General features: G+C 46.5%; 1 protein-coding gene across 1 annotated transcript; it reads left to right on the forward strand.

Annotated features, from left to right (window-relative positions):
* Positions 1-1,999: 1,999 nt before the first annotated feature.
* LOC114602358 (uncharacterized) lies at positions 2,000-16,780 on the forward strand. Its single transcript, XM_077932496.1, has 6 exons — positions 2,000-4,087; positions 9,771-9,894; positions 11,572-11,771; positions 13,545-13,709; positions 15,287-15,421; positions 16,336-16,780. The coding sequence occupies exons 1-6, from the start codon at positions 2,593-2,595 to the stop codon at positions 16,395-16,397; spliced, it is 2,181 nt and encodes a 726-aa protein (XP_077788622.1). The 5' UTR covers positions 2,000-2,592; the 3' UTR covers positions 16,398-16,780.
* Positions 16,781-18,800: the final 2,020 nt, after the last annotated feature.

An 18,800-nucleotide genomic window follows, 5' to 3' on the forward strand; every position in this document is an offset into this window, starting at 1 on the left:
CCCAAATTTCAAGTCTTCTTCCTCTGATGTTTTTCTTCTTCTTCCCTGCCTCTTTCTGTGTTACTGCAATTCTTATTTTCTCTTCCCTCTTTCATTTCCTTTCATTCATTTTGGGGATGAGCAGTATGCTGGCTGCTTGTGGGGGATGGGTCAGAGCTTAGAATAAACCCCACTTACACTCCCATATTAACTCCCCACCCCCAATGTACACATAAGAGTGCAAAAAGATGGTGACTTACAGCATCATCCTATGCTTGTCTACTCAGAAGCAAGTCCCATTCAGTTCAATGGGACTTCTAGATAAATTGATACAGGATTTCACAGGATTCAATCCCAAGGACATGCTTAATTGGGGCTGAGGAGCTCAATGGGGCTTACTTCCGAGCAATCCTCTACGCACTTTGGAGTAAGAACCACTGAATTTAATGGATCAGACTCCTAAATATATATGCATATATATGCATAATTAACCAAGTTATGTGGAGATGCAGGGTTTGAACTCTCTAACCCCTGCACTAGCTGTCCACAGAAAGTTATTTACACTCTCAACCATTTATTTGGAAACCTGTACTTTTTTTCTAGGGAAATGCATGCCCCTAAACATTTTGTGAATCTCTGTACTTTTGTCCATTTACTGTATTTCTTTTTCCCGATTTGAGCTATAAAATGGTGCTTTTCTTGAGTCAAAATAAGAGTACCCCTAAACATTTTTTTAAGAAAAAAAGCACCGAGTATTACAAATGTTAATACATTATGCATTGCAAGTAGTACTATACTAGAAGTACTGCTAGTATATTATTAATGCTACTATACCCCTATACTAGTAGTAACACTACCCTAGCAGCATTGTTAATACCAATGATAAACATTATTAGCACCACTAGATTATCAATGATGATAATAATAAGTATGCTACCTTCCCCCTTTTCGCGCTCTTCCCGCGTTTTCGCGATGTGCTTCTTGAAGCCCCGCCCCTTCTCCTAAGTTTCTAGGCCCCTCCCCCGTAGGCTAATTCCAGCGCTCCAATTGGTCCTCCCCCTCTATGTATAGAAACGAAGTCTCCGGGAGCCGCCCTTCAGCGGGAGCAACTGCGCATGCCTGGGCGTTCTTTTGCCCGGGTCCTCGTGCAGCAGGAGTTGCTGTTGGGCGCGAGACAGCGAAGCGGATTGCAGGTAAAGCGCGGGAACTGGTCGCAGCCGGGTGCATGGGAGGAAGGCGCCCTGGGTGGGTTTGTGTCCCCAAGCAGAGGCTCTTCGGGGGGAGGAAAACATCCGTTATGAAAACCTTTTATCGAAATAGGCAGAGTGACACCCGGGCTCCTTTCCTCTGCAAGCCAGCAAATTTGATGCCTTCACGGCTCTTCCCAGACACTTTGCTCCAGCGGCCCAGCGGCTGCTTGTAAGGCAATAAATGCCTTTTGCACAAAGGCATTTTGGGAATAGTCGCAGGCGTGGGAATGCACTGTAAGGAAGGCAGGTGGGGCTGCTAAGGTTCAAAGTAGCTTGCAAAGTTACTGTTCTCTAGGACCCTCTCCTTCCCCAACCCCCTCTTCTGCGTGGGCTGCGTGCAAAGACAAACCCAAGAGGAAAGACGCTCAGTGCATGCCTAAAGGCGTTTTCTTTATTAATGATTGCATGGGTTGGTTTCTATGCCATTAGTTCCAACGGGATAAAAATGTTTTGTGGACACACGCACCTCATATGCAAGTGTGTCTCTTGCTACATACACCACTTAGAGGCTACTGTGATTCAGCAGCATACAAATGGTTGAAATAAATGATAAAATACAGTTTTTTAAAAAATTAACTTGGTGGTATCTGAATGTATTCCAAAGAAAAAAATCAAACACTTTCCCATCTTTGCCAACTCAATCTTTTGCCTCCTTCAACACAGATATTGTGGAGTAGGAGAGCCTGGTGGTCTGCTTATTTTTATTATCTGCATGCAGGGGAATTAAACATAATTTCCTAGCAACCTGAGCTTCATATTGGGGTGAGTTGTCTTTGGAGGTAGAGCGACATTTACACTGAACTCCTTGATATGTTTACTCAGTAATAAGTCCCATTGAGCTCTTTGGGACTTACTCTCAAGTTGTCTTTGCAGGATGGGCGTCTAACCTATTTGGGGACTGAGAGGCTATCATCCTATTTCTGGTTAATGTGAGGACTGGCAGGACGAAGATTTGTTTCCCCATTAAGATGACAGGCTCCTGTCCAGTACTTCTTTACCCAGTGTGGTGTAGTGGTTAAGAGCGGTAGACTCGTAATCTGGTGAACCAGGTTCGCGTCTCTGCTCCTCCACATGCAGCTGCTGGGTGACCTTGGGCCAGTCACACTTCTCTGAAGTCTCTCAGTCCTACTCACCTCACAGAGTGTTTGTTGTGGGGGAGGAAGGGAAAGGAGAATGTTAGCCGCTTTGAGACTCCTTCAGGTAGTGATAAAGCGGGATATCAAATCCAAACTCTTCTTCTTTTTCTTCTTATCCTCCCACCACCAAAACTATTCTCCCACCATCTTCAGCATGAGGTGGGCAGAAGAATTTGCTTCATGGACCTGAATCAGACCCCAAACGGGGGGTTAGCAACCTCTGTCTCATGGTCTCTGCCCTTCAGAGAATAGAGGCCAGAGAATCGGGATTCCTGCTGTTAAAATTACTTGCTCTAGCAAATAAGGGGAGGTCTCTAAACTTGGCTTCTTGTTTCATCCTTTGCAGTTTCTACCTACCTGCAACCATTGCTGGGATCACACAGGCAGACCTCATGGCTGACGACAGAGTGACTAGCCGCTCGCCAGAGAGAAGGCCAGTTCTGGTCTCATCTACTTCATCCTCCAATGAGCCCACCTCTTCGGGGCTCTCCGGCAGCCTCCAGCCTTTCTTCCTGGGCCGCACTTGCGCACCAAGCAACCTCCTTTCCCTCACGGTGCCCGTGCGCTTGGACATCCTCTATGTCCTCATTAACGCTGCCAGAGGGGCACAGTGCCTCCCTCCTCCAGCACCCATTCATGACGGCGCTCAGGCCTCTTTCTCCACATGTCACGAGGCACCTGCTCAGTGCGCCATGAACTGCTGCCACCGACCGGCTTGCTGTTGTGTGCCAGGCTGCGCCAGTGGGCAGCACCAGCCTAACGGAGCCCAGCAGTGCGGAGCGGCTCCTGGAGGATACGGCAGCCACAGAGGGCCAAATGGTGGAGTCCTAGAGCGACAAAACGATGGGCGCCATTGGAACAGCGCTGCCGAAAGAAATGGTGGGAGCAGCAGGTCTGACTACAGCCAGCCACACGCAGCAGGGGGTTGGAACAGAGCCCTGCCCCACACAGGCTGGAGGGGGAGCCAAAGAGGAGAAGGAGAGCATGGGAATGGGGGTCGTTGGCAAGACAAGCGGCAGGATTTTGACAGGGCTTGGGGCAACCGGAGGCAAGGCGCTGTCGAATCAGGCTCTTGGAACTCAGGGCCGCAAGGGTGGAGGAGAGGAGGGTCTTCTTTTGGGTCCAGCGCTAGCAGCATGAAAAGGAACCAGGAAGGGAGCCGCTGGCAGAATGCGCAGGATGCCCCAGAAGCGAAAAGATGTATGTTTGGCGCCCGTGAGTGGCAGAAGACCCAAGGCACTGGGGATTCTGCTGGCTTCGTAGGCAAGGCTGTGGATGCTGGACCGGCCAAATCCGTAGCTCTGGAGGATGGGGAAGACTGGGAGGCTGAGTATGAGAGTGAGCCAGCAGTCCCTGCTGCTACAGAGGGTGCTCCGGATGCTTCCCACCAGGATGACAAGTCCGACTCTTGCAAAGTAAGCGATGATGCGGGAGGTGAATGTGTTACATCTGCCCATCCACCCAAACCAGAGCTCTCTGTTTCTCCCCTTCCAAGGTCTGATGTGATGAACCAGGGAACATCAGATGCCAGGGGGAAGGAATGTGCTGCGGATTGGAGCAGCAAGGAAGACAGGTTTGCCACCTACCTGAAGAACCTTTATTCTGATGTGCCGGAGAAGCCCAGCTCCGAAGGCGACGCAGATCTCGCCGTCGGCATAGCTGTTGATCCCCTGACGCTGGATGAGGAGGAGCAGTCCCGAGAGAATGCAGCTGGCTCTCCTTGAGGGAACTGAGCAAAGCACACAGTACTCTGGGGAAAGGGGCAGAGGAAGAGATTGAGTGCCAGAAATCCTGATTGACAGCATGGCGGCCACCAGTGGCCTTAATTCAGCTGGTACTGCAAACTGGGAATTCCACACCCATCATGGGTGTTGTACTCAAACTTGTACTCAAAAGTGGACACACTGGAATTAATGAGCCTAAGGTGGCCACGTCTGTTAATTTCGGTGAGTCCACTGTTGGGTATGACTTGGGTTGGATGCATTGGAGTGCTGGATGAGCACAGGCGATCTGTTCCCTAGATCCATTATTGCCCGCTTTAAGTTCAAAGGCAGCTGCCTGAAGTGGCAAAACCTCCTGGCAAGAACCCTGGGAAATCAGACTTTCGTATTTGTGCAGGGACCCTATTGGAGTGAGCCCCACTTCACACAGTAGCCCCCCAAAACTCCCAGAGAGCTGTTGGAGGTGGACAGACCCTAGTGAGCTTGTCCTCCTGCCCCATTTGTGGAATTCACAGGGCAAATGTGTCCAGCCATTCTAAACATTAACAGCTTGGGCAGGTCTGCACCACTGCATCTGAAGTACACCCAGTGCACATTTAAAGCATATGACGCCCCCCTCCAAAGAATAATGGGAATAGCAGTTTTTCCTTCACGGAGCTATAGTCTGCACCGTCTTTAAACTACAGTTCCCATGATTCTTTGGGGGGAAACTCATTGCCTAAAACAGTGTTGGCCAAACTTGGGTCTCCAGCTACTTTTGGACTACAACTCCCATCATCTCTTGCTTGGGGTCAGGGATGATGGGAGTTGTAGTCCAAAAACAGCTGAAGACCCAAGTTTGTGAAACACTGACCCAAAACTTGAGTTGGGTGTGCATCATATATATATATGATGAGGATCTGCCCATTGCGTGGGTGTGACTTGCAGCAGAGGTACCATTTTGCGTTGCAATTCCCCTTGCAGTTGTAACATGAACTGCAACTCTGACATTGTAGTCAGATTCTGTTAGGAAAAGCCCACCAATGCAGCTAATGGACAGCACAATTTGCATCCCATTGAAGACTAAAGAATTGCAATGGGAGCGTCAGCGGTCCAGGGCGGAATTTTGCCACAACTTTACATTTTTGACTGGGTTGCAGCTGTTCAGTTCATCTTAACTACAAAGCGTTAAGGTTTTGGTTCTGTTTGCATTTAACTTAAGAGCAAGCTACAAAGAAAGAAGAAAGCAAAGGGAACTTTGCTCATTTAGTAACTGTTATATTGAAGGGAATCTGCTGTTTTGCAGACAATCAGCATTGCAAAGTTTTGATTTAGAAATCCAGAATGGGGGAAAAAATCAGAGGGCGAGTCTGCGTGCAGGTCAATCTCATGATTCTGAGACTGCCATTCCAGACTCCAGATAGGGGGATCCTATGCGCGAATAGCTTCCCTGTGTAAAAACTAAAACCCTTCCTGTCGGAAAACAAGTCCTGCATATTAAATAGAAGAGTCTAATCCAGTCTTTCTCTCTAATGTGCCAGTTTTTAACAGGTAGGGAGGTTTATTTAATGCAGAAGAAGCATTCAAACATGCAGTTCCTCACCTGCCTTCTCAGTATCATCTCAAGAATTCTACGTTGCCCAATTTCTCTGCACAAGTGTATCTGCTCTAGGATGGTGAAGCTAACTTAGTACCATGGCTAGGTGCATTAAACTAGCAATCTAAAAACACTTAAGGGTTATGTTGGGGTTTTCTAGGAAGGTTTTGTTTTGAAAAATCCTTATATATCTTGTATAGTGAACCTGGGTTACTTTGGAAAGCCTGAGATAAATGCGAGTTTGTGATTTAAATCCCATCATTGCTTCCAAATAGTTCAATTTCTGTTGGTTCAGCCTTCTCACCTTTTCAAGCTGCATAGATTACTATGTTTGTTTCAGTTGCATGAGGTTTTTCCTGAATTCGTTGCAATAAAGAGGAAGTTAACACACTTTAGAGCAACATGTCTGTTGTCGTTTTTTCAGTAAAGCAGGTGTCGTTCTATCACTCGCCTCCCTCCATAAGTGAGCTTGGCAAGGGATACCATTTTTAAAACATTGGAATGGAAACACATGAGTGAGAATACCAGGGCTATATCCAGATACACACTGACTTAGGAGTTGAGCCCGTTGAAATCTTGGATTTATTTCTGAGTAGTTACTTGGTTAAACCAGTTGCTTTCTTAACATGAGTTCTGAGGCATCTGGGAAGATAATCAGGGATTCCTCATTTGAGAAGATCAGGAGTGGAAGGCAAGTTTTGTTTGTTTGTTTTTTTAAAGAGAACCAGAGTTTAGATGAGGTCAGCCATGCTTTTTTATTCTGTACAGTTCTCTCCAAAAGCAACATTAGGTTGATTTATGTTTATACATGGCACACTCTTGACTTAGGCTGTGGGTGGCTAGACAACACTTTCAAAAGGTTTTTGTTTTTTTAAAAAATAAGATTTTACTAAAGCTTTTTCATAATGCAATAAGATAAAAGAAACTGATCTTTTAAAAAAACCAGAGGAAGAAAAAGAGAAAACACCAAAGGAAAACCACAAAAAAGAGAAGAAAATAAAAATAAAAAGGACTTCGGATTTTCTACCAAACAGTTACATAAAATACATTATTCAAAACATTCACTCTAGAATGACATCCAACTGAGCTGCTTTATGTTAGGCAATTTTTTTCCCAATCTTCTGACTGAAGTAGATGAATTCATTTTCCTTTTTGCACAAAATGTTCTCTATTTTGTGTATCTTGACCTTTGTTTTAGGCAGACTTGCACATCACTTTAAGTTGGGTGCAGCTTCCCACGTTTCTCTCACTTAAAACAAAAATGAGCCACCAAGTGGATAGTCATGACAGCATCAGACAGCAGTTGGGACAACTTTGTTTTGCACCCCGGTAGAGTGCAATTAATCACTAAAGCAGTATGTTATTACAGTAGCTTTACAAAACAGAAATTTGAAATGCTTGCAGCAAAACATTTTGGCTTCCCGCCGGACCGGTACCTATTTATCTATTTGTACTTCAACGTGCTTTTGAACTGCTAGGTGGGCAGGAGCAGGGACCGAGCAACGGGAGCTCACCCCGTCGTGGGGATTCAAACTGCCGACCTTCTGATTGGCAAGCCCAAGAGGCTCAGTGGTTTAGACCACGGTGCCACCTGCATCTTGAAGGAAGGTTAGCACAGGTTAAAAGGCAGTCTAGGAAACAGGGAGGTTCCTCTCGATCTTTCTTTCCCATGCAGACATATCAGTCTTTGATGCAAGCCGAGTCGCATCCTGACAGTTCCACAGTCGGGCTGCTCTAGTTTCTCAAAATCTGCTTCTCTACAGTTTCCACACACACATTTTAACTGAATGGAAATTAATTTCTCCCCCATCCATACTCTATAAATGGGGGCTGGGATGGAGAGACTATTGGGTTAAAGGTAAAAACAGGTAAAGGACCACTGGACAGTTAAGTCCAGTCAAAGGCGACTATGGGGTTTGTGGCGCTCATCTCGCTTTCAGGCCGAGGGAGCCGGCATTTGTCCGCAGACAGCTTTTCGGGTCATGTGGCCAGCATGACTAAACAGCTTCTGGCGCAATGAAACACCGTGACGGAAACACCGTTTACCTTACCGCCGCAGCAGTACCTATTTATCTACTTGCACTGGCATGCTTTCAAACTGCTAGGTTGGCAGAAGCTGGGACAGAGCAATGGGATTCGAACCGCGACCTTCTGATCAGCAAGCCCCAAAGGCTCAGTGGTTTAGACCACAGCGCCACCCGCGTCTCATAATCTTGGGCTACGTACGCATTAGCAGCTTAAAACACAGGTTGCTCTCTGCCGTTTTTCAAGTCACATTTCCACGCTGTTGCACACACACCAGATGTCTTTACCAATGTGTGTTACCTGCTTGACTTTCCTGCCCCTGTGCACACATGCACACACAAAATATCAATCATGGGAAATGGCTGTTTCAAATGTATACAATTCATCTTAAGTGTAAAGTGAATGTGGCTTAAGTTTTCCTTTTGGATTGAAGCTTGCTTTGAGGGAAATGGCAGAATTTCTCAAGGACAGGTTGGCTCTGCATCATAGGCAAAGTCACACGTACACGGGATTCAACAGGCAGCAGCAGGAGCACACAGGAGCCAGACTGAAAGGTATTGCATACTCTGCCCTGATTTGAGAGGGTTTGTTTGCAGTGCCTGTTCCCGTGAAATATAACCCGCTAGTTCCCCCTTGTGAACCATCGCAGCACTACATCTTGAAAAAATTAAGTCTCAGAATGATAGAATTGTGGAGTCCAACCCCTGCAATGCAAGAATCTCAACTAAAGCATCCATGACAGGCCTCTACTTTGTTTATATTCAGTATTCCTATGCTCCAGCAACCTAACAAAAGCTTAGCATGGTCCTCCCATCAGGTGTCAAGGAAATAAACAGCTGGCTTTTAGGAGACGCCTGAAGGCAGCCCCGTGCAGGAAAGTTTTTTATGTCTGAGGGTGTTTTTGTGTGCATGCTTTTACAATTTTGTTGAAAGCCGCCCAGAATGGCTGGGGCAACCCAGTCAGATGAGCAGCATATAAATAATAAAATTATCATCTTCATCAAATTAAGCTGTTACAAAGCAAATTTTGAAATTCAATACACCCAACAGGCAGTCTTAACAAAAAGTGTAAAAAAAATAGCAGCAGGAAACACATTAAAGATGATAGTTAATGTGCTAGCCGGAGGAGTGGGGGAATCAGTAAAATAACTAAAATTGATATTTTACATGGAAGATACAGCGGTACCTCGGGTTAAGAACTTAATTTGTTCTGGAGGTCCGTTCTTAACCTGAAACTGTTCTTAACCTGAGGTACCACTTTAGCTAATGGGGCCTCCTGCTGCCACTGCGTGATTTCTGTTCTCATCCTGAAGCAAAGTTCTTAACCCGAGGTACTATTTCTGGGTTAGCAGAGTCTGTAACCTGAAGCATCTGTAACCTGAAGCATCTGTAACCAGAGGTACCACTGTATATTCTGTTTGGTGGACGTTCCTGTAGCCCATTTGGCACCTTGAATTCATGAGGGGAAAACGGGGACCTACTACCTCACCCTATGATGCAGCTCTAGGGCTTGGTAGCTCTTGTCAAATTTGTTTTCTCCTCTTTCCCAGTCTTAATTTCAGCTTTTCATTCATCAGGGGACCGTTGGTTGTAGCCAGCTAAGTTCTACTTGAAGCAAACATGTTGAAATTAATGGACCGAGATGGACTGTGTTTATTCATTTCGATAGGTCTTTTCTGAGTGGGACTAGCATTGTCTTCTGCTCAGAAAAATACCACGGACGCTATACAGCCCCGATGTGAAAAGAAACTGCTAGCAGGCTGAAGGAAATAATGTGTGAGCGCCTCTTCATCTTCCGCTGTGCAGTTCCTAAATGTAAGGGGATCAAATGCAGGCTGGTGGCTTAAATCCCCTTTTATTTCCACTCTGCAAGGCAATCCTCACGGGGTCTCTGACCCTGAGGCCTTCCTGCAGCTCCTGCCCTGGTCCCAGAGCTGGAGAGTCAGCAGGTTTCACTGCATTCAGAGTACCAGAAAGGAGTTTGCTGCCTGTGCACATTTCCCTTCTCGAACCAACAGCGTCTCTCGTCATCTGTATCCTCCGCTCCCACCCCGGCTCCCCATCATTGGTCATTTTCAGTAAGGCGCTGGAGACGTTTGGGCCGAGTCAGCCACATGTAGCTGTCGGAGGTGTTTTGAAAAAAGGGGCTCGGCTCAGCTAAGACGAGAGAGAAGAGCAGCAAGGGAAGAGGCTCCTGGGGTCTGCAGGTAGGCAAAAGGGGTGGATGCTGAGACCACCCACAGGATACGTGTGGCTGGGGCAGAGGTGTGGGGTTGTTGAATATACAGAACGCAACCTACCCCAAATGGGGAACTTTGCAACCTCATGTAGGGAACCAGTGTGGTGTAGTGGTTAAGAGTGGTGGACTCGTAATCTGGGGAACCGGGTTCGCGTCTCCGCTCCTCCACATGCAGCTGCTGGGTGACCTTGGGCTAGTCTTTGAAGTCTCTCAGCCCCACTCACCTCAGAGTGTTTGTTGTGGGGGAGGAAGGGAAAGGAGAATGTTAGCCGCTTTGAGACTCCTTAGGGTAGTTTCCAACATATGTTTGACCCGGTTTTATACCGTGCATGCACACGAAAGCTCATACCAAGAACTAACTTAGTTGGTCTTTAAGGTGCTACTGGAAGGAATTTTTTTGTTTTGACTATGGCAGACCAACACGGCTACCTATCTGTAACCGGTTTTATACATTTTTGCTCTCTGTACTGGTGTGATATACCGTCTGTACATCATTTTCATATAGTTTTCTTTCAAAAGAGAACAATCTGTAAATTTCAAATCTACTTTCCACAATTTCCCCCAGTCCTCAGTTCCCAGTTGTGTTGATGCTGTGATTGTCAACCCCTCAAGTCAACATGAGTCATTTGTTGTTGTTTAGTTGTGTCTGACTCTTCGTGACCCTATGGACCAGAGCACGCCATGCGCCAACAGTGTGATGCAGCAGCAAAGAAAGCTAACACTATTCTAGGCTGCATCAGCAGAAATATAGTGTCCTGTTCAAGGGAAGTAAGAGTCCCACTCTATTCTGCCTTGGTCAGACCACACCTGGGGTACTATGTCCCATTCTGGGCACCAGAATTTAAGAAGGATGTTGACAAACATGCAGAGGAGGGCAACCAAGGTGATCAAGAGGAGACTGGGAGATGTGATAGCCATCTTCAAATATCTCAAGGGCTGTCGCATAGAAGAAGGAACACGCTTGTTTTCTTTTGCTCTGGAAGGTAGGACTGGAACCGATGGCTTCAATCGACAAGAAAGGAGATTCCAAGTAAACATCAGGAAAAACTTCCTGACAATAAGAGCTGTTCGGCAGTGGAACAATCTCCCTCTAGAGGTGGTTGACTTTCATTTCCTGAAGATTTTAAAGCAGAAGTTGGATGGCCATCGGTCATGGATGCTTTAGCTGAGAGTCTTGCATTTTTTTGGGAGGGGGGGTGAGTTTGGACTAGATGGCCCTTGGGGTCCCTTCCAACGCTACAATTCTACATCTTCCACCTCCCCCCCCCGCACATCTCTTGCATCATTCCTAGCTGCAATTTCTCACCCCTGCCCCCTTGCTTATATATTTTCTGCATTTCTATCTCAATTTTCCCAAGGGTTCATGGCTAAGCTGGGATTTGAACCCTGGTCTCCCGGGTCCTAGCCCAGCAATCTAACCCAGGCACCCCCAAACTCGGCCCTCCAGATGTTTTGGGACTACAACTCCCATCATCCCTAGTTAACAGGACCAGTGGTCAGGGATGATGGGAATTGTAATCCCAAAACATCTGAAGGGCCGAGTTTGGGTATGCCTGCTCTAACCGCTACACCACATTGGCCTTTCCAACAGCAACCCAGATTTTGCCGCCTTCTAATCGCTAAGCCACACTCTTATTCCTTCCAGCTGCTGCTCTCAGAATTGGACGAGGATGTACAGTTTCATGGGTGGGGGCTTGTTCTGTGCCTCTCTGGGGAACATCCTCCTGGTGGTGTCGACGGTGACAGACTACTGGATGCAATACCGATTGGCAGGTGCCTTTGCTCACCAGGGACTCTGGAGATACTGCTTTCCTGGCAAGTGCTACATGCAGCTGGAGAGCATTGGTAAGAGACAGCTTGGAGCCTGTGTGTGTGTGGACTGGGAATGTTCAGGGATGCAGGAGAGGATATATTGTTTGATTATAGCCTTTCCAACTTGTGTAAACAAGTTCACAATTTAGCAGAGTAACATTCCCCCTTTTAAATTGACAGCGGATGTGTTATTTCAGGCTCACTAAAGCCTCTATAATAACTGTCCTGGTATTTCCCCCTTATTCCCTTATAAAAGATAAGGCACAACACAGTCTTCTATAAAAGTATAAAAAGAGTTTACTCACTCACATTCTGTTCACAATCGGATCCCAGAAGGCAGACTTAGCTTAGGAAAGTTACATACACCTGGAAACTATCTCATAAGGAGACAGTCCCTTTGTCCTCTCTTGGCTGGAGACCAAGAGAGCATCTTTGGCTAAGCAGATGTTGCTTCTTCGACGAAAATAGTCATAGAGAGAGAGGTGGCTGCCCTGCCCTGTGCTTTTGTCGTTACCTGCACAGGTGAGGCCACACTCACCTCTAGTCACATGCAGAGGAAGTCTGTCCCAGCCCAGAAGGAAACAGGAAGTTTACCTGCTTGCTGGACAAACATTCCTCCCCATGTGTATAACTCTAGGAATGTTGTACTTGACTGCTCTTGTGTTTCACATCCCACATGGACCTCCGTCGCACAGTGAAGAAGCTCAGTGGCGATGATCTGATTATTTCACAAGCTAAGCTCTGCTCAGGGTTGGACCTACGTTAACCAGGCAGTGCATAGTTAAACGGTGGAACTCACCGCCACTGGATGCAGTGGTGGCCCCCGATTTGGACGGCTTTGAAAGAGGATTAGACAAATTAGACACTAAATGCCCTGGGTGAACAAGAACGTGTTCAAATTCCTCCTGAAATTTAATGATGGGAGGGAATGCTAGGGAGGGAATTCCACAACTGGGGAGCTGGCAGGGGAAAAGGCTGTGTCATGGGTCAACACCAACGAGGCAGCCCCAGATGGTGGCACCCCCTCTCCTAGCACTTGGGGGTGTTAAACGTACTAGTACTTGGGGGGTGTAAAATTTGTACTTGAGGGGTCCAGCCATGGCCATTCAGTGCACCATTAACCTCTAGGCTAGATTGCTGCAATGCATGGGGCTGCCCCTGAAGACAGTTTGGGATCTTCAGCTGCAGAATTCACTGGCCAGGGTGCTCCCTGGGGCAAGATGGTTTGAGCATATAATGCGGATTCTGCCCCAACTGCACTGGCTGCCTATTGGTTTCTGGACCCAGTTCAAAGCAGTGGCTTTGACCTATAAAGCCATAAATGGCTCAGGACTGCAGTAACACAAGGACTGCCTCTCTCTGTATGAACCTACCCGGACCCTGCAATCATAAATGGAGGCACTTCTCTGGGTGCCTTCTCCACGACAGGTGTGGAGGGTGACCACACAAGAACAGGCCTTTTCTGTGGTGGCTCCCTATTTGAGGAATGCGCTCCCCAGGGAGGCTTGCCTGGTGCCTTCTTCACATATATGTGCCAGGCAACAAAAACATTCCTCTTCTCCCAGACCTTTGGCTAATTGAATAATCTATGGCCTTTTAAACTCTCTGTGTTGGGTTTTTGTTTGTTTGTTACTATGTAATGTATTTGTGTGTTTTTGTATTATAAACTGCCCTGTGATCCTCAAATGAAAGGATGGTATAGAAATTAAATAATTATTCAAAATATTTCTGTGGGCCATTCCTATTCTGCTCACCCTATTCTGCATTTAGCTAGGCATAGTATTCAGTAGCTCTCTCTTCTCTTAGTCTTATTCCCTGCAGCCTACTGGAATGCCACCCGGGCCTTCATGATCCTCTCTGCCCTCTCTTGTTTCGCTGGCATCATCACTGGCATCTTTTCCTTCGCCCAGTTCTCCGCTTTCCAGCGCTTCAACAGATCCTTTGCGGCCGGCGTCCTGTTCTTCGTTTCCAGTAAGTACCTCTTCTCTCAGTGGAATTTGCTGCCAAGGAGTGTGGTGGAGTCTCCTTCTTTGGAGGTCTTAAAGCAGAGGCTTGACAACCATATGTCAGGAGTGCTCTGATGGTGTTTCCTGCTTGGCAGGGGGTTGGACTCGATGGCCCTTGTGGTCTATTCCAACTCTATGATTCTATGATTCTCGCACAGGTTGAGCTCTTTCTCAAAGCTGCACAACTCGAAGCAGCGCAGATGCCTAGAGGCAGATGCTGTGATTTCAGATGCAAAAACACAGGAGTATTCAGGTGAGGGCCCAGGTGCCACACCTGGGCTCCCAAGATGGGATGGGGTGGGGGTGGAGAAGGAGGAAAGCGGGGAATTTCAAACAAAGATATATGCACACACATTATGTATGTAGATGTGTGTATACACACACAGTGCTTTTTTTCCTAAAAAAAATGTTTAGGGGTACTCTCATTTTCCTGCTCATATTGAAATACTACCCCTCAATGAGGCCAAACTTAGATTCACAGAATGTTTAGGGGTACGTGTACCCCTGCATACCCCTAGAAAAAGCCCTCCTTCTCTCTCTCTCTCTCTCTCTCTCTCTCTCTGTGTGTGTGTGTGTGTTTGTGTATATATATCTATTAATGAATGAAAATATTTCAATTAAACAACATTAAGTGAAAAAATAAAAAAGGGAACCAAAATGCGAAAAACAGGAAACAAAAATGCAAAAGGAAACAAAATGCATAAAAAATACAAAAAGAATAAGATTTAAAACCAGCCACCATAATTCCACACATGTTTGCCTAAAACAACGGTATATCAAGTGAAATATATGTTGTAAATATATATATACATTTCTTTATAATCTACTATGTTTTAAAAATAAATGCACTGGAACTGGTCTACGTAAATGCATTCTTTGTGCCCAAACTACAGCTGAAAGACTCATATTGATCCACGGGAAAGATCAATCTATGCCCCACCCTCTAATCAATGGATAGAAGATACGGCAACTCTTGCAAGACGTGAACAGATAGCTCATATAGACATACATTGCCTATATGTCTGTATGTCTAATATTGATAGGACCCGAAACAGGAAATGCCTCTTTAAGAGCCAGCATAGTGTCATGGTTGGAGTGCGCTGGACTGGGACCTGGGTAAACCAGGGTGCCAATCCCTGCTCAGCCATGAAACCCACTGGGTGAACTTGGGACAGTCACTTGCTCTCACCTTAACCAACCTCGCAGGGTTGTTGTGAGGATAAAATTGAGGGAGGGGAGGAGAAGTATGTTATGTCACCTTGAGCTCCTTGGAAGAAAGCTGGGGAATGAATGAATGAATGAATGAATGAATGAATGAATGATTGCCAGTCACTGGGAACTGCAAGTTAGACTTGCACTCAGTTGCACTAAGATCCTGCTTACGAAATTCCATTGAGTATCTGGCTGGCCCCTCTGTGGACTAGATGGACCTTTGGCATGATCCAACAGGACTCTTTTCACATTCTTCTTGTTGGCTCATCTGTTCATCATGTTAATTCTTCTTCCCTCCCTCCCTCCTCCTCTCTCCCTCTCATGTCGCAGCGCTCTTTGTCCTTCTGGCGATGGGGATCTACACCGGGGTCACGGTCAACTTCCTTGGCAAGCGATTTGGCGAGTGGCGTTTCTCCTGGTCTTACATCTTGGGCTGGGTTGCCCTCCTGATGACTTTCTTTGCAGGTGATGATTCTTGCGGGGGGGGGGGGGGGAGAAAAATGGGTGAGTACGAAAGGAATGGCCCATTCTGAGGATCACAGGGTGGTTCACAATATTAAAAACATAGAACATTACATAGACACAAATGAAAACAATAACTCCCAACACACACACACACACACACACACACACACACACACACACACTTTAAAAGGCCATAGGTTATTCAATTAGCCAAAGGCCTGGTTAAGGAGAAACATTTTTGCCTGGCTCCTAAAGGTATGTAATGAAGGTGCCAGGTGAGCCTCCCCGGGGAGAACGTTCCACAATCAGGGAGCCACTGCAGAAAAGGCCCCGTTCTTGTGTTGCTCCCCTCTGGACCTTTTGTGGAGGAGGCACATAAAGAAGGGCCTCAGAAGATGATCACAGGGTCCTGGTTGGTTCCCAGGACTCCCTGGGTTGTGGGGGTGGAGCTCTCACTTTTTAAATCCAGTGGAACCTATTAGCATTGCACTGTTTCTATATTTTTATCACTTGATTTGCTTTATGTGCATCTGTTTGAATCAATATACTTTGGGGAGCGCTTGCAGGAGAAAGACGGGATATAAATTTGATGGATAAATAAATAAAGTTCAGTTCACTTTGTCATGCTAGGTTTGCATTGACTTTTGCTAGGATTCTGCTATGTTGCGTCCAATGGGAAATGCATTACAGAATTATAAAATTGTAGAGTTGGAAGGGACCTTGAAGATTATCAACTCCCTGCGTTACAGAAATATGCTGCTTCCCCGTACGGGGATCAAACCTGCAACCTTGGCATAATCAGCACCATGCTCTAACCAACTGCTATATTATTATTATATTATATTATATTATATTATATTATATTATATTATATTATATATTGCATCTTCTTTTCTCTCTCCTCCAATGTGCAGGTATATTTTACATGTGTGCCTACAAGATGCACAAATGCCAGCAACTGGCTGTGAACCGCTAGGATTTCGGCACCCACCATGGCTCTGCAATGTTTAAAGAACTGACGTGTGAGAGGTAGAGAATGGTGTTGTGTGAAAAAAAGAGCAATGGCTCTTTAAGAAATGATCATCATTTGAGGCAAAGAAGCTCAGCTGGAATCCCATGGTTCAGATTTCAGCCCAGCCATGCACTCCCTGGGTGACTCAACCTCATTGCCTGCAATACGGTAATAATGACACTGGCCTACCTTACAGGGTTGTTGTAAGGCTTACTGTATGGTGATGCACAAGAAATGTTTGGAGAAGGGGCTTTTCCTGGGAAGGAAGCAAAGCAGTCAAAGAAGAGCTTCAGTGCACATTGTGGAGCTGCTGAAAGCCTTGATCCATTAAAAAAAACCACTGGTAACTCTGGTCCAAACTGTTGTCATTATTGTCTTCAGCTTCCTAGCTTGGTGATGCCATGTCATATAGCAGAAGTGAGGAAGTGTTGGTCCTGCTACTTTCAGAGCCTCAGGTTTAAGTGATATTGCCAAACCATCATTCCCACTAACCATGATTTCGATCACAAACCATTATTTCTGTTGCATATGTAAAGGTAAAGATAAAGGGACCCCTGACCATTAGGTCCAGTCGTGACCGACTCTGGGATTGCGGCGCTCATCTCGCTTTAGTGGCTGAGGGAGCTGAAATACAGCTTCCGGGTCATGAGGCCAGCATGACTAAGCCGCTTCTGGCGAACCAGAGCAGCACACGGAAACACCGTTTACCTTCCCGCCAGAGTGGTACCTATTTATCTACTTGCACTTTGACGTGCTTTCGAACTGCTAGGTTGGCAGGAGCTGGGACCGAGCAACGGGAGCTCACCCCGTCGCGGGGATTCGAACCGCTGACCTTCTGATCGGCAAGTCCTAGGCTCTGTGGTTTAACCCACAGCGCCACCTGTCCCTGTTGCATATGTACAGGGTTGCAATAGCTTGTATGGCTTCCATCACCTGCCTTCCCTGAGAGTCCCTGAATGCTCTCCTAAACAAAAGAATTTGTAAGTGAAGAAATGCTTCCAAACCATGGTTTATTGGTTCAGAAACGAAACAACAGTTTGCCCAAACTATGATTTGCAAACCAACTGCGAAGCATAGTTTCATATCCTGGTTTGGTGGTTATTCATGAACTATGGTGTTGGTTAGCCTACCATGTTAAACTAGGGGTGGCTAACCTGGAGCTCTGCAGATGCCCTTGGACTCCAGTTTCCATCATCCTCAGTCAGCACTGCCAACCATCATGGATGATATGAGTTGTGGCCCTCAGAATGTTATTGTTGTTGTTTAGTTGTTTAGTCATGTCCGACTCTTCGTGACCCCATGGACCAGAGAATGTTAGTAGACTCCAAATCAGCATCCCAGCATTAAACCATAGCTTTGGTTTTGCCCAACTCTCTGCTGGTATTCTGCAACTGACCAGCTACCTTGGATGAGAAAGTAGGGAGGATGGGATCTCCTTCCCTGCTGCTATTGCCTGCTCAATACATTTTGGCACCTGAAGCACACCACAGAATGACAGCCACCTTCCTGGCCAGGGAAGGAGCGGTAAGTGGAGCTCTACATCAGGAACAAGTGGAGAATAAAGATCTACATTGGGATCTGGTGCCCCTGTGAATCGTGCCACCCAAGGCAGTTGCCTGACCTTGTCTAAAGGGTGGTCCGGCCCTGTCTGCTATTAACTCATGCACTGCCACACACCAGGGCTTAAGGAGAAGGGTTTCCAGATGAGGAAGTATCGAGCCCTGGCATTGTGTACCATGTTTGATCATGTGAGGCTTGGCTCCCCTGTGCCCTTGTTCAGAACCACATTTCTACACAGAAGGAAGACTTCCTTTTTACAGAGTCTGTATTAAAAGGCCACTGCCCATCACACTTTCTCTGCTCGGAAATACTCATGTGAAGGTACCTCGTTAAATGCTTTCAACTGTTTAGCAGGGCTCTGCAACTGAAGTTACTCTTAGAGATGAAACACTCACCAACGCTGTGAAATCTTGGCCAAGGGTTTTATTACTTGACCAGTCACAAAAGCATTATGGTAGCAACTATATACAATCGTTAAAGCAGCAGCTGTAATGGCACACTTTAAGTTAGTCTCTCTCTCTCTCTCTCTCTCTCAATGGCGTGGTCACAGACACAGTCCATCTGCAGTCCTGGCAGATTTTCAGGCAGCATTCATTGGTCAGGGGTCTGCCATTTGCAAAAACGATAATTCCCCTTTTTATTGACACTTCCAGCCAAAGCTGCGCATGCTCAGAGTGCCGCTCCCATATATGAATGGGGACCTTCTCTTGCTTCACCTTCTCCGTGGGGTGGGGTGGATGGAGGGGTGGCTCAGCTGTGATCTGGGGGTGGTGGTAAATGTAGGTGTATTGCTTCTGGGATCCTCAT

Source organism: Podarcis muralis, chromosome 7, assembly GCF_964188315.1.
Source record: "Podarcis muralis chromosome 7, rPodMur119.hap1.1, whole genome shotgun sequence".
Lineage (NCBI taxonomy): Eukaryota > Metazoa > Chordata > Lepidosauria > Squamata > Lacertidae > Podarcis > Podarcis muralis.